Source organism: Rhododendron vialii, chromosome 1a, assembly GCF_030253575.1.
Source record: "Rhododendron vialii isolate Sample 1 chromosome 1a, ASM3025357v1".
In the NCBI taxonomy this organism is placed as follows: Eukaryota; Viridiplantae; Streptophyta; class Magnoliopsida; order Ericales; family Ericaceae; genus Rhododendron; species Rhododendron vialii.
This window is the reverse complement of record NC_080557.1, coordinates 25,344,667-25,369,558: the sequence shown is the minus strand read 5'-3', so window position 1 is coordinate 25,369,558 and position 24,892 is coordinate 25,344,667. Positions and strand designations below refer to the sequence as shown.

Here is a 24,892-nt window from a genome sequence, read left to right as displayed (position 1 = left end):
GTCGCTTGAGTTTGGAGGAGATGGCCTTGTTAGCAGCTTCTGCTTGTCTATTGCCTTGGGGGTACGTCGGGGTGGATGTGTCCCACTTGATGCTATACTCATTGAGGAGAGCCTAGTATTTATGCGCAGTGAACTGCTTCCCATTATCCATAATGATGGCAAAGGGTACACCGAAACGAGAGATGATATTTCGCCAGACAAAACAAATGACGTTGGCTTCCTCAATGGTAACCAAGGGCTCAACCATGACCCATTTGGAGAAATAATCGATGGCAATTAGGAAAAACTTAAATCCATCGGGAGCAACTGGGAGCTTACCCACAATGTCCATGCCCCACTACAAGAATGGCCATGGACTCGTGAGGGGGCTAAGGTCTCGGGCTGGTTGTTGAATGATGGGGGAGAACATCTGGCACTTTCTGCAACGCTTCACATATTTCTCTGAATCATGCTTCATTGTTGGCCACCAATAGCCCTGAGTAATGGCTCGGTGCGCGAGGGAACGTCCTCCTGAGTGACAACCACTGTCACCAGCTTGAAGCTCTTCGATGATGCCAAGTACCTGGTGGGGGTCTGCCACCAACAAGTATGGACCGATAAAGGACCTTCGGTAGAGCTTGCCATTGGGATTTAACCAGAAAAGGGCAAACTTGTTTCGGAGTCGATCAGCTTCCTTTTTGTCAGAGGGTAGGATAACATCTCGAAGATAATTGACAATTTCATCCATCCAACTCGGGCCGAGCACGATATTGAGGACTTCATAATCTAGAACGTCAAGCTCAAAACTTGGTTTGTTAATAGTACCGAAGGATATAGAATGGTGTCCCGAGGTAGAACATGCCAAGGCAAGTCCTGCGAGGGCATCGGCATGTGCGTTCTGCTCCCTAGAAATGTGCTTGATCTGGATAGCCTTGAAGCTTTTGGTAAGTCGGATAGCAGAGCTGAGATAGGTTCGCATACGCTTGTCCTAAGCCTCATACTCTTCGATAAGCTGATTGACAACCAATTGAGAGTCATTGTAGATGACGAGCTCCTCAATGCCGAGTGCTTCGGCGGTCTTGAGTCCTGAGATTAAGGCCTCGTATTCGGCCTCATTGTTTGAGGCTGGGAAGCTGATAGAGAGGGAGCTCTCATGCAAGATGCCGGTAGGAGAGAGAAGTATGATCCCAGCCCCAGTGCCTCAGCTATTAGAGGCCCCGTCAACATACATTTTCCAGACGTCACCGTGGAACAACTTCTAGGCGGTGCTGGGGTTGGCTTGGAGTGCGGCTTCGGGGTTGGGGGTCAGTTCCTGGGTAGGGGAATTGCTAAGAGTAAGCTCGACGATGAAATCAGCAAGGGACTGAGCTTTGATGGCTACTCGTGGCTAATAGTGAATTTCGTAGTTTGCAAGTTCCACTGCCCATTGGTGATAAGCGCGTAAATGTTCACATACGCGCCCCCTAATTTATCCTTGCTAAGTTTATTTATATTGTTACTTGAAGTTTAATGCTTTTATTTTGTGTTGTAGGTATTTGGAGGTTTTGATACAAAAAGAGCAAAATTGAAATATGGAAAGGTGTTCGAAATTGGGTTGTTTGAATTCAGTCAAGTGACAGGTGGGAATCGCAATATGGAGTCAGAGAGTTCAAAGCCGGACTTAATTAATCCACAATTGGACTTGGACTTCGGTATTCTACTGGGCCTCATAATTGGAATATTTGTTATTGTGACTAAGAATGGGGCCCAAGGTCAACAATTGGCATAATTGGCATTCATGGCTGGAAGCATATAAAAGGAGGCTACACACAACAGCAGACATCATCACGCACGATCAGAGAACGGGGTTTCGAACTTTTGGACGCATGTATCACTGGAGAAAAGAACAGAGGGCTGCGCATATACACATCAAAAGTACCGCAACAGTCAGTCACGGCCATCAACAGAAAGATCAGCGCGATGTTCTCCTCTCCGATGTCCGGCTAAACTCGTTTTTAGGGTATAGATGAAACTCGATCTCTGAGTAATAATGTTTATATTTTGATTTAGTGTTTTATTATTCGAATTGTGGTTGTATGATATAAGGATTTATTTGCGGTATTAATTTACTCTATCAAATCTTGTGTATAATTTTCTAGATTTTTATGCACGTTCATGCAACAGTTCTTAATTGTTCTGTGATAGCTGGGTAAGATGGGTTATGCTCCGTAAGACGCGTCGTGCTATTAGACGATCCGTGCCATAGAGACGGATCGTACTAGTAAGACGGTTCGTGCTAGGCGGCGATACCTCATGCTATTCAGTGATTCATAGAAATCTTTTGGCGATACCGTGAGGGCCCGCGAACCCTAACGATATCTGGATTGATTCGAATAATAGACCTTTATCATTGCATAGAGATTGTTACAACAGGTCAAGTGGATTCGAAACCCTAGATCTTTTCTCTCATAAACTCTCACTTTTTATTGCTTATTTTTATTCAGCTTTAAATATTTTAGAAATCAACAATCAAATCTCGTTTCGAATTAAGTTAGAAATTAATTAAAGCAATCGCAATTTAGCCTTCGTAATCCCTGAGGATGATACTCGGAGTACCTACCGCTATCTTTTAGGTAGTAATAATTATTCTGTTTTATTAATTATTTTTGATACGGAAACGACACGATCAATTGGGAAATTCGGTTTGAGAGATCTGCTTTCCAGAGAAGAGATTTGAGAGGGAACTCAGTGAGAACGATGATTCAGTGAGCCTGGAAGTATGGAACAAGCTTTCGAGATGCAAAGACTAGGGCAAGAACAAGCTTCTCCAAGGGTAAATAGCGTGTCTCGGTAGGCGTCATCGTTTTACTGGAGTAGTAGATGGGCTGGTGGTCCCGTCCCTCTTGGCGAGCAAGCACTGAGCTAATAGCATGTGGGGAGATGGCTAGGTATAAGAACAAGTCTTCCTGGTCTCGAGGTGTGATGAGGAGTGGAGGCTCGGAGAGGTAAGCGTTTAGCTGTTGAAATGCTAGGTCACATTCCTCAGTCCAGTTGAAACTACGTCAGCTGCCTTTCAGGAGAGCGAAGAATGGCTGTCACTTGTCGAAGGATTGGCTGAGGAATTGGTTAAGGGCAGCGGCCATGCCGATGAGATGTTGGACATCCCTCTTATTGTGCAAAGCAAAGAGCTTATCAATTGCAAGGAGTTGCACGGGGTCTACTACAATCCCACACCGGGAGATGAGATGACCGAGAAATTTTCCCGAACTGACATTGAAGGTGCACTTTTTCGCATTAAGCCAAAGTTTGTGAGTCTTAAGGATGTCGAAGGCTTCGGCGAGATGGGCTAGGTGGTCACTGGCCAGCATGCTCTTCACAACCATGTCGTCAATGTAAGCCATCATTGTGTCACCTAGTAAACGCTCAAACATTTTAGTAATCATATTCTGAAACGTTGCCCTAGCATTTGTAAGACCAAAAGGCGTGACGAGATAACCAAAGATATCATGCGGAGTGATGAAGGCTATATTTTCGACATCACCTTCGCTCATTGCTATTTGATGGTAGCCTCGGTAGGCGTCCATGAAACTGAGTCGGCCGTATCCAGCATTAGCATCGACTAACTGATCGATCCTCGAGAGGGGGAAGAAATCCTTTGGGCAGGCGTCGTTGAGATTGGAATAATCAACGCATACACGCCATTTGCCATTCTTTTTCTTAATAACCACGGTATTGGCTAGCCACTTGAGATATTGAACTTCACGGATGGCCTGGGCGTTAAGGAGTCAGTTAACTTCTTTGATGACGGCCTCGGAATGGATCCGGGAGGACCGCCTTGCCCACTGCACAACCGAACGCTTGCTTCTATCGATATTGAGCTCATGACAGATGAACGAGGGATCGATCCCGGGCATCTCATATATTGTCGAAGCGAATACTTCGATGTTCCTCTTGGTATCACTAAGTGAGGAACCGACAAGGAAGAAATGAGAACCAACCTCGTTGATGGGGATGGTGACAAGGTCTTCAATTGCTTTCTCATCGGCTCTTCTACCGACGTGCTCAAGAATTGGAGCGTCGGGGACCTCAATGAGGTTGACCCGGGATGTCTGTTTGCTACTTCGGATGGCATTGACATAGCATCTTTTGGCAGCAGTTTGGTCTCCGTAAAGGTCGTCTTGACGTCCATAAGCGCCAATGAACCGGACCACTTGGTGATAAGTGGAGGCAATAGCCTTCATCTTATAGAGCCAAGTGCACCCGACAATAGCGTTGTAAGGGCTAGGTACGTCCACCACAACAAATTCCATATCGTGAGTTACCGAGCCGACGCGAACGAGAAGGGTGATCATGCCAATTGGCCACACCGGAGCTCTGTTGAAGCCAATTAGGGGTACCACGGAGGGACGAAGGTCGTTCTCAGAGAGCTTCAAGTCTTTGAACAGAGAATAGTACATAACCTCTGCCGAACTACCCTGGTCAACAAGGACGCGCCAAACGTTGAAAGTCCCGATGTGAAGCGTGACCACGAGGGCATCATTGTGCGGGAGTTGGACGCTGTCTAGATCCTTCTTGGTGAATGAGATAATCCACATGGAGACGTCTTCGGTACGGGCACACTTGGGCTTGAGGCCAACCAACATGACATGCTTGGAGGACGAGGCATCATTGAGCTCGGCGCGGATGTCACAAGTGGCTTCGGCATTCAGAGGACCGTGAATAACGTGGATCGTTTGGATTTCTTCTTCACTTTGGGCCTTGACGTGTTGTGCCCAAGCTCGAGTTTTGTCGTGGTCGATGGGATTATCGAGGTGACCGCCTGTAACAAGTTGCTCCAAGTAAGCCTTAAAGGGTTTGCATGCAGTGGTAAAGTGGCCTTGCTCATTATGGTAGCTGCATCGGATGATTGGGTTCTTGGTCTTCCCTTTCTCGATGCCAAGTTTCTGGTTCGGGAAGGAGAAGAAGGGCTGATCCTTGACCTGATCAATGATCCAGTAGATTGGGACAGTGAAGACAATTTTCTTGGCATTGAAATCGCTCGGCTTCGGTCCTCTCTTCGAAGATAGTTTGATGTTGTTAACCTGCTTTTTGGGGGTCGGTGCAAGCGTGGCAGTTGGGACAGCTACAGAGACTATTGTGACCTTTGTGCTCGTAGGTTTCCCGATGCCTCTCTCAGACTTGGATTCGATTAACTGACACCACCCTTTGATCCGGGTCATGAGCTCTTTCATGGAACTGGGCTTGTGCTTGGCCAGGTCGTCGTAGACTTGCTCGTCCTGCACAGTGAGACCGAGCTTAAATTCTTAGGCCGAGATAACTCCGTCGCAACCCTCAATTTCATTGAAAAGTTCTTAGTATCTACCAGCGTACAAGCGGAGCATCTCGTCATTTCGTTTGCGCAATGCGAGGAGGGAGTCGATTTCCTTCTCGTGCTTGTTGCTAGTGACGAATTGAGCCATGAAGGCGTCATAGAAGGAATCGAACGAGAAGATTGACCTAGCGGGAAGCTGGTTGAACCAAGTAAGGCCTAGGTTCTCGGGACTTGCGGAAAGACTTTACATAAAAAAGGCATCATCCGAGGGCTCATTTCAGAGGACAAAGACATGACGAGTTTGTACTGCACCAAATGAGTGGATGCCTCGGTCTTGTCATCGTACTTGGCAAACTTGGGTTAGGTGAATCCTTTTGGGGTGGGGGGGAGGTGGGGTGACTGAATCGATCTCTCTTGTGAATGGAAAGGTCGTGAGCCTTTTGAGTCAGGCATCGCGATGAGGTCAGATCGAACGGTCGAAACCGTCTGGACGCTCAGTCGTTGAACGCTTCTTCGGGACAAGTTGGTCCAATCTTTGGTACTTTTTTCGCTTCGGCGGAACACTTCTTGACTTCTAGGGGGAGCGTTCATGCCGGTCTTTCTTGTAGCTATCTCGAAGATGGTGCTCGAGGCGCTCAGTTACTGGGCTCTCGTCGCAACCGCTCTTGGAGTGTGTGATGAACGGGCTTTTTGCTAGCCCATTTTTTTGGTGCTCGGGATACCCCTTGGTTTGGTATTCCACGAGGCCACCGTCTTCTTTTGCAATCTTGGTGAAACTTGGGGAGGGCTCAAGACTGTAACGCCCTGAATTTTGGGAACGTTAAATAGACAATTTTTATTGAAAATCTAAATAGAGTCTGACTCATTATTACATCATAACCCCCATAAGAGTACTTTCATTACATAAAGAGAGGAAAACTAAGGTTCCTATCTACAGCTCCGCCTGCTCCTCCATCCTAGCCAGCTCCTCGGCTCCGAAAGCCTCTAAGGTGTACAGCTCACCCTGATCATCAACAAAAGTCTGACACATTATACCAGCGTCGCCACCAGTATAATATGTCAGGGTCACCAAAGGCAATACCATGAGCTACAGGAGCTCAGCAGAACCATCTCATACTCGCTAACCCGTAACTTACGAACAATAGGTCATAGAAATAGTATACTAACCCATGTAAAATTAATGGTTTTCAAATAGCACATGCATAATCAACAAGGCAAATAACAATGACACATCCACATTCCCTAATCGTCTATCGTTGGTGTTTGTATTATCTGAGTTTCTCCTACGCGACTTATTGTAGACCATGTCTCATTTTCATTTTAAACAAATCATCATTTTGAAATGCATATTTAACACACCTAACCTCGGTTCTGCCGCTCCGGGTCCCCGAGTATCCTCACAATGGTTCCGCTGTTCCGAGTTTTAATGCATACAAAAAAACATTTGCGTTGGCTCCTCTCTGCGGATAACCAAACCACAATTCAACCTCGGTTCCGCCTTTCCAGGTTCCCAAGTATCCTCACAATGGTTCCTTGTGAGGTTCCGCCGCTCTGGGTTCCCATTGGACTTTTGAAAATCGTTTTACACACCCAACCTCGGTTCCGCTGCTCTAGGTTCCCGAGTATCCTCTCAATGGTTCCGCTGTTCCGGGTTCCCATTGGCACACAAAATTTAGCATTGGCTCCTCTCCACGGATAACCAAACCACACACCACACAATGGGTTACCACGTCCGGCCACATTGCGGTTTTTCAAAAATATTTCTTTTTCAAAATACACCCTTCATTAACAACACCCTAAGTGTCATATTTCTACTTTCTCGATTTCTATGTCATGTTTTCATACAAAGACTCCACGGCAGGACTTTTCACATAAGTAATCATAAATCATTCATTGTAATCTTGAAACTAAACTAGCAAGATCATCCAACTCTATATTACTTATCATGCTCATATTATCTCTAAGTTCACTCAATCATGCTCAAACATTTAGCACACAACTTAAAGCATAGTGTCACATGGACAGACACCTTTGGCGTGGATACCACTTATGCTTTATCACACATCAAACAAGTAATTCAAGTAATCACATATACATGCTCATAACCATCCTTAAGATCAAAATACGAATACTTTCATTTAAGTTTATGTTTTCAAAATCCGTTCCCTCTTCCTTTTTGGGAAGTTCAAAACAACATATGTTTTTCCGGAAAATAAAATCGAGTTATTCAATATAGTCATATTTCTTTTCAAGCCATTAGAAAAATATTTTTCAAGTTCTCATGCATTTCAAACAATACAAACAATATACACATTTTTACTTATACTTAGAGTAGAGAGTAGAGGTATTCTACATGATCATATTTCATTTCGAAGTTTTAGTAGAACAAGTTTGCTAGATATTTTTAGTACTTTAACTTAACATGCATTTTCAAACTCACAAAAAAATATAACTATAATTTTTACTAGAGGAAGTGAATAGAAACATTCTACCGTTCTTTTTGGCGGTAGGTACGGCTATGGAAAAAGTACGTCGGCTATCGAATGGAGTGACTTCCTATGGTAAGCTTACGGTAGTTTCGAAAGAGAAAAGATAAGACTTTCTTTTTCTCTCGAACTAATTCTTGAGTAAACTACTAAACTTTTTGGATCAAGAGGGTGGTCGAGTGGTGGTTTAGTGCCGGCCTAGAATGAGTTTCTTGAAGAACTCAAGAACACCAAGAATTACTTCAAGAATGATACAAGAACACTAAAATTTTCTAGAGAGAAGTTGGAGGGTTTGAAGGTGCGAGTTCTAGGCAAGAGTGAGGTGCTATTTATAGCAAAAATTTGGGCTCCCCCTCTCCCCTCTTGGCTCTCTCTATTTTTCTCTCATTTTTTGCTCCATTGTGTTGTCCAATCACATCTTTAGGCATGCCAAAGCCTTCCCCTCTCTTGTCAATCCATCCTAGGTGAAAGGCTATGTGATCATGAAGATTTCCTAAGGCTTTTGAGGAAATCCTAGGTGATTATACCCTAGGTTGCAAGTCTTACAAGTTTAAGGATAATGATAGCTAGGCTAAAAAAATAGTCTTCCATGTTTAGTCAATCCTAGGCTAGGTTGTAAGTCAATTTATAGGATGATTAAAGGCTAGGTTTTCAAGTGCAATATTGTAACGACCCTGATTTTTGGTAAATAAAAATTTCGTTAAAAATTTGAATTTTATTTTTATTACTTGGATTTGCTTTTAAAATTATTTTTTTATTTCTAATAATCCATCATAATTAGACTTGAGACTTATAAAATTATATATTTTCGCACCAAACAATCTAGTCATTTTCTAAAGACAAGTATGCTTATAGAAGCACTTGTATATTTTCCTAAGGAGTAAAATAAAATCTTTAAAATTATATTTCTTGGCTAGAAATCCTACTTGGCAAATAGGATTAGTTTTCAACCGACTAGTTGGAAGAACCAAACTACCAATTCACCTAGTTACAATCTCCTAACCCTAGATGGACTTTTTTGACCATCTTTGAGTCTTGTGAACCCCTCCAAACCCTAATTGAACTCTTGGACCATAATAGTATTTTATATATATATATATATATACACACACACACACACACACATATACACTTGTCTAGTCATTCCTAGGCCATATTTATCACCTTTATCTCCTACCCATTGGATAATAAATGTTAGGGAAACTTTTATCCCTTGGACAAACCTAGACTTGTAGCCATAAATCTAGATTTTTCACCAAAGTCAATTTCCTAGATTTTTCAAGTACATATATATGGTTATATATAGATATATGTACCTTACAAGGTATTTTATTAGATTTCCTAGGTACACAAATAACCTTATATATAGGTACATGTACCTTATAAGTTATTTTTCCTAGACTTGCTAAGTACACCTATATATTTATATATTGATATACGTACATCATAGCCATTACTATATTTCTAAGGAATCCTAGACCATACTCCTTACCTTTGCCCGTTGGATGATAAATATTAGGGGAATTTTTACCCCATGGATAATAGAAACCTAGACTTGCCATTGACCTCCAAAGATATTGTCCTAAGATTTTTAGGTACACATATATGTTTATATCACTACAAGAAAATTGTTCTATAGCAACGGTCGAAAGCGTTGCCAAAGAACCCAAAAACCGTTGGTATAGACCCATTTAGGCTATACCAATAGTTGGAGAACCGTTGCAATATATCCGTTGCTGTAGAGCTATAGCAACGGTTTTGTCGAGCGTTGGTACATAATTTTTTTTAGCAACGGTTGGTTTAGCAACGCCTATAACCGTTGCGAGAGAGTAATTTCTGATTACCTAATGAACCATTGCTATATGTTAGGCACAACCGTTGCCATAATCTTTTTTTTTTTTTTTTTTTGCAAAGCACCGCTTCATGCCAAATTTCTATATACACATACTCGTCATAGTTGTACGAGACCTTGCTCCAAGCTAACACAACACTAATTTTGAAGGGAAGATTCTTTCCATTAAAAAACCAAATTAACTATCATATATATCATAATTCAAACTCCATTACATAAACTTGTTCAAACAAAAATCCATCAACATTGTTTGTACTTTAGCAAATCTCCCATAACACATATCAAAACAATCCACAAAAATCATTGCCTAAACTTGTCCAACAAAAATCACATAGGTTGTCATCCTTACAAAACCTCCATGAAAATATATATCCAGCACGAAATGCTTCTAGATAGTCCTATCACCTGTAATAAAAATGACAATGGAAAAGATTAAATTTAATTTTTAACCTTCAACAAATTGCAGACTTCAAGTGAATGTTCACTAAAGTCTCTCATAAGAATCATGAGTAAACAAACATGCCAAACAAGGAAACTTGAAATATCATAGGAGTTAGATCCAACAACGAGCATAAAACGGAAGAAATGGTATGGTTGTATATTTCCTTTTAACCCCGTCGTATCCTAAATGTATCCTGCCGTATGTATCCCCGGAGTATCCCTCGCGTATCCGAAACATATGGCCTTGTATGCTTGCTGGATCATGTCTGCTTGTGTTTTGAATTTTGCTGGTACTGCATTGGGTATTCATTAGAATTTGGATAGTCAGTGCAGCTGCTGTGGCTGGATTTGTGGCCTGGTTGTTTGTGGTGGACCTAGCTTAATGTAATTGTTTGATTAACGTCCATTTGCCTATCCTTGGGAGGTGGTCCCTTGGAATGTTTAATGCTTTTCTAGGGGGCTTGTAACGACTCGGAATTTTAATAAATAAAAATTCTCGTTTATTATTTGAAATTATTTTTAAATACTTAATAATTGCTTTAAATATTTCCTTTTAATTTCTATAATCCATCATAATTAGATTTTAGTCCTTTAAAATTTATTTCTTGATTAAAAGCCCTACTTGGCTAGTAAAGTTAGTTTCCAACCGATTAGTTGGAGGAACCGGACCACCGATCCACCTAGTTACATTACCCTAACCCTAATTGGACCTTTTTGACCATCTTTGAGCCTTATGAACCCCTCAAAACCCTATTGAATTATTAGACCATAGAGGTAATCATTATTACACCATGACTAGTCATTTCAAACCCTAATTATATCCAAAATCCCTTTGACCTTTGTACAATAAATGTTAGGGGTAATATTGTCCATTGGACAATAAATATTAGGTTTGGCCAATGAAGGTATGTATATGACAAGTCAAGTCATACAAAAAATCTCATCATTTTGCTTCCAAAAGAAGCAAGACTAGCCATGCATGCATGCAAGCCTAAAAGACTTATAGCCTTAAGCCTAACTATCTTAGGTTTTACTTTCCTAGATGAATATATATCTATGTACTTCTATATATACATAGTGTAGAGAGAGAGAGAGAGAGAGAGAGAGAGAGAGAGAGAGAGAGAAGCTGAGAGGAGAGAGAGGCCGAGAGTGAGAGAGTGAGATGGAGTGTGTGCTTGTGTTTTGATTACTTACACAAGTAACCTTTAGCCCATAAGCCTAAAACCTACTTGACAACCCATTCTAGTCTTTCAAAGTACAAAAGTTAGCCAATGATTTTATTCTTTCTTACAAGCCAACCCATTCTAGGACTTGACAAGCCATAAAACCTTCATTATAACCTAGGATTTGGCCTATTATTGGATTGACAAGTGAGGGAAGGCTAGGGTTTTGATTAAAGTCTTGAAATGACAAGACCATGGAGCAAAATCCACGGGACAAAGATAGGGAGAGAGGGCCGGCCATGAGGGGGGAGGGAGAGGCCAATGCTTGGCTATAAATAGCACCCCATGTATGCCATTCAACTCACACCTTCACCTAGCAACTTCTCTCTCTAAGAAAGTTTGTGTTCATGATTATTTTTGCATAGTTCTTTTTTGTTCTTGAAGTTCTTCCCAAGTTCTTCAAGAAATCCACCCAAAAACCCCTTTTCGATCCAAAAAGTTCAAGTAGTTTAGTCAAGATCAAGTTTCGAGAGAAACCTTTCTCTTTCGAAACTTCCGGAAGCATACCTTAAGAAGTTACTCCACGGAGAGGAGCCAATGCAAAGTGTGTCAATAGGAACCCGGTGCAGTGGAACCATTGTGAGGATACTCGGAAACCCGGAATGGAGGAACCGAGTTTGGGTGTGTTAAACGGATTTTGGAAATAATGATAAGGTTAATGAAATGTGGAAAAATGATGACACGGTCTACGAGAATACTCGGGAACCCGGAATGGCGGAACCGAGTTTGGGTGTGTTAAACGGATTTTGGAAATAATGATAAGGTTAATGAAATGTGGAAAAATGATGACATGGTCTACGAGAAGTCGCGTAGGAGAAACTCAAAACTCATAGACACCTACGTTAGTTTGGATAATGAATGTGGATGTGTCATTGTTTGTCAAATATGTTTGAGTTATGTGGAAATCATTGATTTTATGGTTTAATGTTTGTAAGTTAAGGGTTAGAGAGTATGGGTTATTCTATTGAGCCTTTGTAGCTCACGGTGTTACCTTTTGGTGACCATGACATATTATATTGGTGGTGACGCCGGTATAATGTGTCAGACCTCATTGATGAACAGGGTCAGCTGTATACATTGGAGGCCATTAGAGCCGAGGAGCTTGCTAGGATGGAAGAGCAGGCAGAGCAGTAGTTAGGAACCCTAGTTCCCTCCTTTGTTGGTTAAAAGTACTCTTGTAAGATTTTGTGATGTAATAATGAGCCACACTCCATTTATTTTTCAAAGAAATTGTCCTATTTAACGTTCCCAAAATTCGGGGCGTTACAGGGCTTGTCCCTAGTCTCTCTTGGACAGTGTGTTTTGTGTTGATTGGGTTCCAATGATGTCCAGGTTCCTTTGGTTGGGTACAGCATATAAGGCTTCAACATGCATGATTTGGCTGGTATAAGGGAGCATCCCATGGTGATCAGAGCAACCATTTTTCTAGTTCTACTGTGGTTTCTAAGGGGGTTAATGCCTACTTTTGTCATCATCTAGCACACTTGCTTGATCATCTCGCAATGAGAAGCTGCCGTAACAAAAGCAGCAGACTAGCAGCAAAACAATAATAAAATAGCAGTAGCAGCAAAACAGCCATTACACACGTGCAGCAGAACTTGGGCAGCCTTCGAACTAGGCAGAACCCAATTGTTTCAGCCCAATCTGAAAGATTCCAACTGTAGTAGAAGGACCTGGGCAAGCTCAGAATATGCATTATCACAAACCGTAGGTTCAAAACATGCAGTATCACAAACAGTAGCAGGTAACTACTGCCAAACGGCAGCATCGGATCAGCAACATTATAATTCAGGAACACTAATTTGAGCATAATGACATAACCAATCCCCAATAGTCTACATGAACATACTACCCCTATTAGTTATGCTTCCAATTGACCGAGTGAAATACTACCCCTATTAGCTATGCTTCCAATTGACCGAGTGAAATCAAAGAGATGCAATAACGACTCAGTCTATTTATTTGAGATACAATGGAGAAAAAAAAACTATGTTTTGGACACCCAAACCACCGAAATCCTATAGTCTCACATGTATTAGATGAAGCTGATATAATAAAGGAAAATCAAAAAGCCACTATATCAATTAGATCACACACTGATTTGAAAACAAAATAAGTTCAAAAAGAAAAAGAGGGAGGAACAAAAAGGTTTTTAGACACCCAAACTAGTTTTAATTGCTCAAATCCAAGATACACAGATATATCATATGAACACATGCATCTACATGTACAAGTAGAAACTGAGAGATGAAATAAAATCATCGAAAATAAGCTAGCTAAATGCATAGTTGAAATCATCAGTGCAAGATACCTGGAAAAGATTCTTGAAAAGATTTTGCTGCTATGTATCCAATAGCCAACTACGAACTGCGAGAAATGAAATGCCAAAGTACTTAGTTGCGGCTAAAAACAAACAAGACAGTTTGCTTATACATAATCTAAAATATTCTGAGCCACACGACCCAATCACAATACACATGCATCAACTTGCTACCTACTGCGTTGAAGCACCGAAGATCATAGTTTGCCTTGACCCTAAATTTAAAAAATGCTGCCATCCATATCAAATAAAATTCAAAACATAAAAGGAAAGTTTGAGCATTCATCAAAACCGCAATGATACAAACAGCGTAAATTAGGTACACGATTATGTACCACAAAAATCAATCACAGCAATCATGTGTTGATGTGAGAATTTGAAGCTTCCAACAGGAGTATCAGATAAACAAAAGGGAAACCAATTATTAGACCCAATTTCAAAAACCATTGCTAACAAAACCGTTGGGAGATCTCAATTTTCTTGTAGTGTATATAAGGCCTGATCAAACTCATCGGTGTCATTGGTGATTTTGCTTAAATTGCAAATTAACTGAGCTGGACTTGAGTAAGTTATCCTGGAAAAGGACTTGTCTGAGTACCGGACAATGCACAAAGATGGGGGTCCGAAATCTATGGTTTCTTTCTGGTAGGGACATTTCTCAATGATAGCTTGACTCGAGGAATTGACACAGCTAAAACAATCTTCATCGTGAAGTTCACTTCTGTAGAGTCCGAGAGCATAAACCCTTTCAGGCCTTCCCCAATGTGGCTAGTATAAAACCCACCATTGTCTTTGACATTAGAGGTAAGGGAAGATAGAATTTCTTTGCGGTTTTCGCCATATGCACTATTATTAGTGAAATTGGCTGTGTAGATACACATCTGAATCTGAGCAGTGTTTAGGTGAAAACTTCCGAGCATACAAGAAAGAAGGAGAAACGAAAGGTCCAAACTCGACTTACCCATCACAATAACCTTTCCTTATTCAAGAACAAACGATAAAAGGAAAGCGAAAAATGAAGCAATCATTCTTCAAGTTCTGGTCCAAGGAAACTTGGTCCTTTTATTAGAATCAAATGGCTTGACTCATAGGCAAGTTGACATTGGAACTGTCAGCAAAAAAATATATATATATATATAGCAAAGATATGGAGCACAAATGGAAAAGACGAGGTTTTAACTCGTTAGTACGGGGGTCCTACATTTCTCAAGTTTACTAGAACACGATGCCAAGCAAGTAGGCATATGGGTTTTTTTTTCCACGCGTCTCAAGCAAAATTTTCAAATGAGAAAAGTAGCTAAACCAAGCTTCTAAGTAATGACCCACAAAAACTTCTGCTGTTGAATACCTACCTCAAGACTCTACTCGCATCAAACACTGTTTAACAGAGATGGAAGTGAAAGGCAAACAAGAGAAAATTACTAAGAGCAAGAGCAATCTGTTTATGTGAAGCCAAAGATGACCTTATTGGATCAACTGGTCAACTTTCAAAATACTTGAAAAACAAGCAATGCAAGTCATATTGACCAAGTCCTCAAATGGGGCTTCAAAGCAAACTGTAGTAACTAAACCATGACCATCAATTTTTACCAAGTGGAAGTAAGAATATAACAGAAAACTTCATGAAACTCTATTTGGATTAAAGCAAATACAAAACAGAGCCGAAACTTACGACAACTTTAACCAAAATATGCAACCTGCAATATACTACATAGATTTACCTCATTAAGAAAACAAGCATAATACATTTGTTTAATATATACAAAAGGTTTACTATCTTCCACCAATCCTACTCTTCTTTTGGTGCAAACGAAGAACGGTCACATGGATAAAGAATCCGTTGAGGTATCCCCTATAAACTCTGGGAGCAGTTGTAGTGCAACTGCCTTAACATATAATTAACCTGTTAACTTTGACTACAAAGTGGTATAACATCACCACAGATTAAAAAAAAAAAGCATAACAACAATGGTTGGTTTAAACATCATATTCCTCGATGGGCTATAATCCAATGGTTGTGTATCTTGGGGAGGTTGTCCACTAGGGATGGATTGCATAGCTGGGGAGTTATTGACTTGACTGTGCTACTTGTGTGCTTTGTTTTTATTCTGATGAGTCCCATGAGCACTTGCTCTTTGGTTGCCCTTTTTCCATTTCTGTGTGGCAACACTTTTTGGTGAAAAATGGCATCCACAGGCCTTGCTTCCTTTTGCTTAATGAGATTCAGTGGATCAATGTTCATAGGGGTGGTGCTAACTTGCAAAGCCTGTTGGTAAAGTTGTCTTGTGCTTCAGTTGTATACCACTAGTGGAGGGAGAGGAATAGGCGCATTTTCCAAGCCATAAGTTCTACTCCAAATCAGATTATTGGCGCAGTTGCCTCTGATATTCATGGCAATGTGAGCTCTTTGAGGAACATTAGGATGTCTGATGTGAATAGGTCGCTCAGCCTGAATTGAAACTTTTCAAGCAGGGTCTTTGTAAACTCTTAATACCTGTTTGTTTTTTCCTCTTTCTAGCTCTGATGAGGTAAGTGGTTGGCCTTGTGCCATGTTGCTTTTTCTGGGGAATGCCCCTTAGTTTTGTTGGAGGGGGGTATGCCCCTGATTTGTGTAATGTGGATTTCTAATAAAATTTTACCTTACCCAAAAAAAAAATAAAAACCACACTAGGCATAACCTATAAATACCACATGACGGCGTGTAATATTTTCACAACAATGACGTATAATACTTTTAAAATGGACAATCATTGCCAAAATCTATGTTGAGATCTATCTGCAATGGGGACACTTTAGAATTTTGCCTCGTAACATCTTCCCGAGTCCAACTCTTTTGTTGAGATCTATCTGCAAATTGGCAGTGAAAGTTGTATAAGCAAAGACCAAAAAGAAAGGCACATTATCTCTACTTATATACTAAGATCATTATTCACACTCAAGAGCAAGAAAGATCATTATTCACACTCAAGAACAAGAAAGAGGGACTTTATCTCTTGGGTCATTACAGTCAAATCAATATAATCGTATACAAGTCAGCAGAGAGTTCGTTACAACTTAATTTTTCACTACAAGAATACTTCTAATCCACTACGTATTGAGGTTATGCATTTTTTATGCTTACAGACTACTTCTCTGAGTGTAAGAAAAGAGACAAGATAACTAGTTCCTCTAATATACTTCAAAAGTGTAGTTCTAAGAGCATCTCCAGCCTTCACCCATATTTTTTCTCAAATTTGAGTCAAATTTTGGGTAAAAATCCATTTTGAGTAGACACATCTCCAACCATCAAACCCAAATTTCACACATTTTCCTCTTTCTCTCTCTCTAACTAGCCTTTGGAGAAATGGGTCAAGGCAAAAGTTGTCTCAGATTTGGACAAAAAAATGGGTAAAACCCAAAATGAGGAAGGGTTTGGGTCAAAGATTAGAGAGAGATTTTTGTGGTTTTTACCCCATTTTTAAATTTGAGTCTTAAAATGGGTCAAGGCTGGAGATGCTCTAAGGCATTCAAAATTTCATCACATCGTTGTTACATTTAGAACATACAAAATCAAAAGCTCCGAATAAGAACGTTCGTAACTTCTAATTCCATTACCATAATCAGAACATACAAAATACACATCCAACTAAGCAGAAAGTCTCCAAAACTACTATGGATACTAAAATAAGAAGAAAAAAATAGCTACATGGCAAAAATCCTAGGGCTGATGTTCCAATCCCGAGCCAGCAGTCTAATATCATATGAGCCCTTAATCCTTCTCCATTAGTAGATAGTTTCTCTAACCCTTCTACATAACCCTCTGATTCCCACTAGAAACACGTTTTGGGTTGCTCTTTCCAAAATGTAAGACATTAAAATTAAGGGACACTAAAATGAGCGTAATCATAGCTTTGCATGTGCTGAAAGAGTGAATACAACCAATTTTGTTGCTAATAAAATACAACCAGTATTTCTGTATGTTGTCATCTTATCAGCAAAATAGTGTTTGTATCTGAAGTTGAGCAAACACAACTCAACTCACCACAGAAATAGGGAGAAGGATTTGTAGATTAAAATCGACAAAAGAAACCAGGACAATGAATTTTTATAGCCCACACGGCATCTTTTGAACTTGCTCTAAGTCGGAGAGTAAAAATTACCCAATAGTTTCTCTGAAAAATTGATTTAGGGTTCAAATTTCAGAGAGATACGAAGGAAGAGAACCAATTGATCAAACAATGAAAAATTTGGTACACAGAGAGAGAGAGAGAGAGCTGTCGTCTTCGTCTTCTCCAGGTGCGGTGTGGCGTGGAGGAGAAACGGATGGATGTTTAGTGAGAGAACGAGAGAAGGAAAATCTGGAACAAGAGAACGATGTTTACAATGTTTAGAGGGGAGAGAGAGAGAGAGAGAGAGAGAGAGAGAGAGAGAGAGAGAGAGAGAGAGAGAGAGAGAGAGAGAGAGAGAGAGAGAGAGAGAGAGATTACAGCGAGAGGAAGGAGGGAGTAACCCACCTGTTCGTCTTCGATCGTCTTCTCTGAATCGGTGTTTGGTGTGGCTTAAGCTAGTGAGAACTGAGAAGGAGTGAATAGATGGAAAAACTTAGGGCTTATTTGGGGGAAAATTAGGAGCGAGCTAATTTGGAGGAAAATCAGGAGATACCGCGGGATATTTCGCGCCCAAATAATTGGGGCCAGGGGAAAAAGGAACGGGTTATACTAACGGCCCATAGAAAGGCGTGGCAACAGTGTGGGGCTATACTAACAGTTCATTGAAAACTGTTACTGTATGCTCGGTTCTAGTAACGCTTTAGAAACCGTTACTAAAACCAATTTTTACTAACGGTTTTTTGAACCGTCGCTAACAAAACCATTGGTAGATCTCGATATTCTTGTAGTGTATATAGGTATATGTACCCTAAAAAGTTATTGTTCTAGATTCTATAAGTACATATATATGGTTATATATAGATATATGTACTTCTTAGCTTATTATATTTCTAGGAATCTTGACCATATCTTTTCTAGATTGACACTTGAAAGCCTTACTCTTTCCTAAACTAGATCACATAGTACTTAAATATACTTATATATGCATAGTTATATATATAGGTACCTTGTACTAGTGAGAGATGGAAAGACATGGGAGAGATTTGGAGAGTACATTGACATGATTTTCTTACATCCTTACAACCCAATCTTTGAACCATCACTTCTTCTTCCATCAAATCTTTCTAAAAATCTAACCCAAGTACAAAATCTAGTCTTTCAAGGTCATACCTTTCATAATTGCCCCTTTATCCATTGGACAATAATTGCTAGGGAAAATTTTATTCCTTGGGTAATAGCCAAGAATTTTGCTATAAATAGCAACCCATTCTCACCAATCAACTCACACCTTCCATTCTTCAACTTCTCTCTCTAGAAAGTCTTGTATTCTTGCCTTGTTCTTACTTTGTTCTTAGTGTTCTTGAGGTTCTTCTTGAGCTCTTTAAGAAACTCATCCTAGGCCGCCACTAAACCACCACTCGACCACCCTTTCAATCCAAAAAGTTTAAGTAGTTTGGTCAAGAACTTGTTTTGAGAGAAACTTTTCTCTTTCGAAGCTACCGAAAGCTCACCGTAGAAAGTTACTCCGTCCGCCATACTTACTTTTTTCGTAGCCGTACCTACCGCCAAGAAGAACGGTAGAATACCTCTACTTACCTACTCTACGTATATTGTATGTTGTTTGTATATCAAAATGCATGGAAGTATTCGTATTTTGATCTTAAGGATGGTTATGAGCATGTATATATGATTACTTGGATTACCTGTTTGATGTGTGATAAAGCGTAAGTGGTATCCACTCCAAAGGCATCTGTACATGTGGCGTTATGCTTTAAGTTGTGATATGAGCATGATAGAATAATATAGAGTTAGATGATCTTGCTAGTTTAGTTTCAAGATTACAATGAATGATTTATGATTATGTATGAGAAAAGTCCTGCCGCAGAGTCTTTGCCTGAAAATGAGACATGAATATTGAGAAAGTAGAAATATGACACCTAGGGTGTGTTAATGGCAAGGTATGTTTTGAAACCGCAATGGAGCCGGACGTGGTAGCCCATTGTGTGTAAGAAAACCCGCAATGTGGCTGGACTTGGTAGCCCGTTGTGTGAATAAAAACTCGCAATGTGGCCAAACTTGGTAGCCCATTGCGTGGATTGTGAAAACCACAATGTGACCGGACTTGGTAGCCCATTGTGAAGATTGCCAATGGGGCCGGACATGGTAGCCTCATTGGTAATATGGCTTGGTTATCCGCGGAGAGGAGCCAATGCAAAGTTTTGTGTGCCAATGGGAACCCGGTGCGACAGAACCATTGTGAGGATACTCGGGAGACCGGAACGGCAGAACCAAGGTTGGGTGTGTTAAAACGATTTGAAAATGTTGATTTGGTAAATGAAAGGTGAAACCAATGACACGGTCTACGAAATGACGCGTAGGAGAAACTCAGAAATCATGGACACCAACGACTGTTGAATAGCAAATGTGGTTGTTTCATTGTTAACTGTTTCAGGTAGACATGTATGTACTATGTGGAAATCGTTAATTTTGTGATCTACTGCTTGTAAGTTAAGGGTTAGTGGGTATGGATTATTCTATTGAGCTCTCGTAGCTCATAGTGTTACCTTTGGTGACCCTGACATATTATACTGCTGGCAACGCTGGTATAATGTGTCAGACTTTGTAGATGATCAAGGTGAGCTGTACACCTTGGAGGCCTTTGGAGCTGAAAAGCTGGCTAGGACGGAGGAGCAGGTGGAGCTGTAGTTAGGAACCCTAGTTTCCCTCCCTTTTGTAATGAAAGTACTCTTATGGAGGTTATGTTGTAATAATGAGCTAGACTCTATTTAGATATTCAATAAAATTGTTTATTTAACGTTTCCAAAATTCGGGGCTTTACAAATATATTGTTCAATGGGTAGGACTTTTCCTAGAAAGTATATCTATGTATCTATAGGCATGATCATAGAAGGCTATTATGTATGTACACACACACACACACCCCAAGAGAAAATCTAGGAAACTGATCTTTGGAGGGTAATTAGGTTCAAGACTATTATTCTTAGGCTTGCATGCATGGCAAGTCTAAGTATACTACTTTTGGAAGCGTAATGATTACCTTCCTAGGTCTAAATGGTTCAATAAGGGTTTGGAAAGGTTCACAAGCTTCAAAGATGGTTGAAAAGGTTCATCTAGGGTTAGCAGAATGTAACTAGGTTGAAATGGTAATTAGGTTTCTCTAACTAATCGGTTGGAAGCTAATTCTACTTGTGAAGTAGGATTTCTAGGCAAGAAATACAATTTAAAGATTTTATTTTACTCACCAGGAAAATAAACAAGTGCTTCTATAAGCATACTTGTCTTTAGAAAAGGACTAGATTGTCCGGTGCGAAAAGATATAATTTTATAAGTCTCAAATCTAATTATGACGGATTATTAGAAATTAAAAAGGAGTTTTAAAAGCAAATTCCAAGTAATTAAAATAAAATTCAAATATTTAAAGAAATTTTTATTTACCAAAAATTAGGGTCATTACAAAGATGCCCTTTCTTGATTTTGACAGATTGGCTGGAGGAGGCAGAGACACTTCCGGCTCCAAGCCTCTCGAAGGTAGATGGCTTCCCTTGGAGTCCTTTGGGGTTGGGGTTAGGGGAACGGGAATGTTCCCTCAACCACGCATCCTTTTCAATACGACCACCCACCGCTAGTGGTTCGAGATGGTCTTTGGCTAAGAGACGGGATCGGTGTTCCACCGGAGGGCCTCCTCCGTGGCTGCGAGGGGGGCTGTGGTGGCTTCGTCGTCCGCCACGGCTCCCGGTGGAATGAGATGGGGAGATCTGGAGGACCTGCTTGATCTCTGCTAGCTCATCTTTGACGTGCTTGTGTCTCTCCACAACCTTTGTTAGGTCATCGATCTTGCGCTCGAAGTGGCGGATGTAGGTGTGGAGTTCAGAGGACGGTCCTACGTCAGGCGTTGAGATACCGACTCCAACTCCGATGGACATGTGAGTCTTGCCTAGGGCATTGGCTCTGCCAGAGCTCGGATTTAAGTCTCCGAGGGGGCCAAGCCCGGGGGTTGTGTCGCTTGGATGTGGTTCTTCAACCTCCACCATTTTTGGTTTAGGAACTCTGAATGGAGCTCTTGGAAAAGAAGGGATTGGACGCTGAGAAAGTGGCTAGATCCCAAGCAGAGTCGCCAATTGTGGGGTTCGATTTGACAGGATCCTAATCATGGTTCAGGTCCTAGCTCCTTCCTTCACAACTCCGTGCTCCCGCCGCTAGACCTACAACAAGTCACTAGGCTGTGGTTGCCCAGTGACCCTCCGACGATCAAGTTAGATCTCAAGAGAAGTGTATAGGTCTAGGGTTAGAGTTGAATGACATACCTCTCTTAGGCTAGTATCCCTTTGTATTTATAGACCTTCGTTGCTTGGCCTCGCTTGGATAACCGCCTCGGGTGACATCATAGGTGACGTAGGGGATAAGGCAGTTACGGAGCACATGGCCAGGTCCGAACCCAATGATTACCCTTATGGCGTAACCTCATGGGACCCTCCTGGAATAATCGCTTTCCTTCAAGTGACCTCGAGGAATCAGGGTCGGGTAGGCCCCGAGAGATTAAGTAATAGGGGAGCCTTAACCGGAATTCCTTTCTACTGAGCGACATACCGAGGGGGGGTGCCATCATCCTCATGACCTTCCTGTCATAGCAGACAGACGTCGTCAGGTTGCTTCGGTGCTCTATGGCTCGGTGGGATCACCGAACCCTAATTCCGGAGCCACTACAATGTGCACATCTTTATGATGAGTAGTTTTCTTTTAATTACATAAATGGGCTAACTCCAGATATAAGATGTTCTTATTCCAAGCCAGGGTATTCTATCAATAGCAAAATGATTTCCAATAGTATTCATTTATCCTCCGCACAAGCATCTAGGTTGTGAAAAGTAAAGGAAACAAGCATGAAGCCATAAGTTGGACGAGCTCTTTGTATCAGCCTAGGCTGCCTCGCCATCATTCCCTGTCAGGATATGCATGGGGAAAATAAAGAGATATGTTGTGAAGTCTATCTTTCTGCCAACATATTTGGCCTTCGAGGAACTCAGTCTAGCTTAAAAGGTGCCATATCCTTGAAAATTACCAATGCTTTTTCAATCCTTTCTACGGAATGCTGTCATACATCATCGTCAAGTGCATGCCAAAACCTTCGCAGAGCAACAAGAGAAGCATTGCAATTAGATTGTTGTCATGCACAGTTGAAGTAGGATCAAACATCCATTGCCTAAATAGGGGGCTTCTATTCAAATTCAATATGCATATGTGTCATGGTTGCAAACCATATCACCCAGAGTGGTTCAACACTTGGACTAGGGTTCTTGAAGTATGGTGGTCATGCCCCTAGTAGTAAGTACATAAGGGTTATCAGCCCATGGCTGATTCCACATTTGTTGCATGTTGTTTTTCTTGTTGAGTCTTAATTTCTAAACTATTCAAATGTGGATTGCAGGTCGCTATGGACCCTCTTGACATCGAAATGCTAAGAAGGAATTTGGTCCTCACGATCACTCTAGTCCTTGAGACCGAAAAATGCAAGCTGTAAGCTACATCAAATTTTGTGTCTATGAACGACGACGGAGCCAAGTCGAAGAACCTAGAAGAGAGTCTCATAGCTAGCTTTGAGCAAACTCTACAATTGACACCATGTCAGCAGTTCCAAGCTTACATCTTAAGTGGCTTCGCACTCGCATCTCCGTCGATCCTTGCTTCACACTTCTATTTCCATGTCAGTAGCTCTGCCTTCATAACTCAAAAGCCTCGCACTCGCTCTTCAGCGGCCCGTACACATGCCTTGTCGTATTCACGACCTTGTTTAGGTTTTTATTGTTCAAGAACTATGAGCAACTCTACACTCAGGCCTTGCCATATGCACAGCCTCGTGCTTAACAGGTTCCATCTCAATAGTGTAGTGCTTACATTAGCTGCCCTAAGCTCACATCTTGAAAGCTAAGTAGCCTCGCCACTTCCAGGCTAGCGAAACAATCATACGGCTTCCACTTAATGCATTGAGTGAACATTTTATACAGTTTTGAGTCAACAACCAATAAGAAAAAGCACCTACATATAGCTTACAATAACCTAGTGCACATTTTAGCCCTTCAAAAGGCATTTGTGTTACTAAAATCCTTCCGAAGGCATCTGTGTGGCTAAAATCCTTCAAAACGGGCATCCGTGTTGCTAAAGCCCTCTAGAAGGCGATTATGTTGCTAGCTTCTAGAAGGCATTTGTGTTGCCAACTTGCAGAAAGCATTTAGCCACCAAAAGATGTTTGTGTCGCTAGAAAGCGTTCAGCCTTCGGAAGGCACTCCCAAGCAGTGGAGTTAACAGAAATCTCCCTAACAAGTTAAAATTGCCAGAGGAGGCAATGGGAATCTCTTAGAGTGTACGTGTGGATCACTCCATAAGTGGAGGCAATGGAACTTTCCTTATAACACCAAGTTGAAAGAGGCGATGGACATCTCCAAAGGCAATAATGGTCAACAAATTTTACCTAAAGCATTTAACAAGTCTTACGGCATATAGTCAGAACTAGCCTTAGAGGCACTCCCAAGCATGTGGAAAATAATTAAGATTAGCCTCGGAGGCATCCCAAGCATGTGGAATCTAGCCTTGGGGACACTCCCGAGCAAGTGGAATGTGGCTGAATCTAGCCTTGTAGGCAATCCCGAGCATGTGGAATCTAGCCTTGGGGGTACCCTAAGCATGTGGAATTTAGCCTTGGAAGCATTTCTTACAAAAAGAAATCGATCCTCTAACTCCTGGCGGACAACAAAATCTCCCCTTTCAAAGGCAATCGATTTGAATCTAAGCACCAGCAAAGCATTTATGGTATTCTGGGCCTGCGGCCAATAGAATTTGTGATGGAATATGATCAAAATCCAGCCTTAGGGGCATTCCCAAGCATGCGAAATATCGAGCACCACCCTTGCGAGGACTATCTAAGTGCATGCACTCAATCTAGCCTTGGGAACATCCCGAGCATGTGGGAACTAGCTGCAGAAGCATCTCCAAGCATGAGAAGTAATCGAACACCGACATAGGAATAACCTTGGCTCTAGCCAGCTAATCAATCAATCTTTAAGGACTATGAATTTCAAGCTCTCACTTGTAAGCCCAGGAATCTTTGCTGCTTTGTTACAGGCTTCATGCCTCAAGTTGTTGGAAAATGCTCGTACTCTGGAAGTACACCTCATGTCACAACTCAAAACTTCATATC

The 24,892-nt window shown here is 41.2% G+C and overlaps 1 protein-coding gene and 2 long non-coding RNA genes across 3 annotated transcripts; all 3 read right to left on the bottom strand.

Annotated features, from left to right (window-relative positions):
* Positions 1-3,743: 3,743 nt before the first annotated feature.
* On the bottom strand, positions 3,744-5,347 carry LOC131330008 (uncharacterized). The gene is made up of 2 exons (XM_058363465.1): positions 5,321-5,347; positions 3,744-5,234 (listed from the first exon to the last, which is right to left on the bottom strand). Exons 1-2 carry the CDS (start codon positions 5,345-5,347, stop codon positions 3,744-3,746), a joined length of 1,518 nt encoding a protein of 505 aa, XP_058219448.1.
* A 4,425-nt stretch (positions 5,348-9,772) lies between these two features.
* LOC131323778 (uncharacterized) lies at positions 9,773-14,665 on the bottom strand. The gene is made up of 2 exons (XR_009199218.1): positions 13,583-14,665; positions 9,773-10,012 (listed from the first exon to the last, which is right to left on the bottom strand). It is a non-coding gene; the product is annotated as an uncharacterized LOC131323778 (long non-coding RNA).
* Positions 14,666-17,162: 2,497 nt separating this feature from the next.
* On the bottom strand, positions 17,163-18,458 carry LOC131324530 (uncharacterized). The gene is made up of 2 exons (XR_009199377.1): positions 18,085-18,458; positions 17,163-17,928 (listed from the first exon to the last, which is right to left on the bottom strand). It is a non-coding gene; the product is annotated as an uncharacterized LOC131324530 (long non-coding RNA).
* Between the last annotated feature and the right edge of the window lie 6,434 nt (positions 18,459-24,892).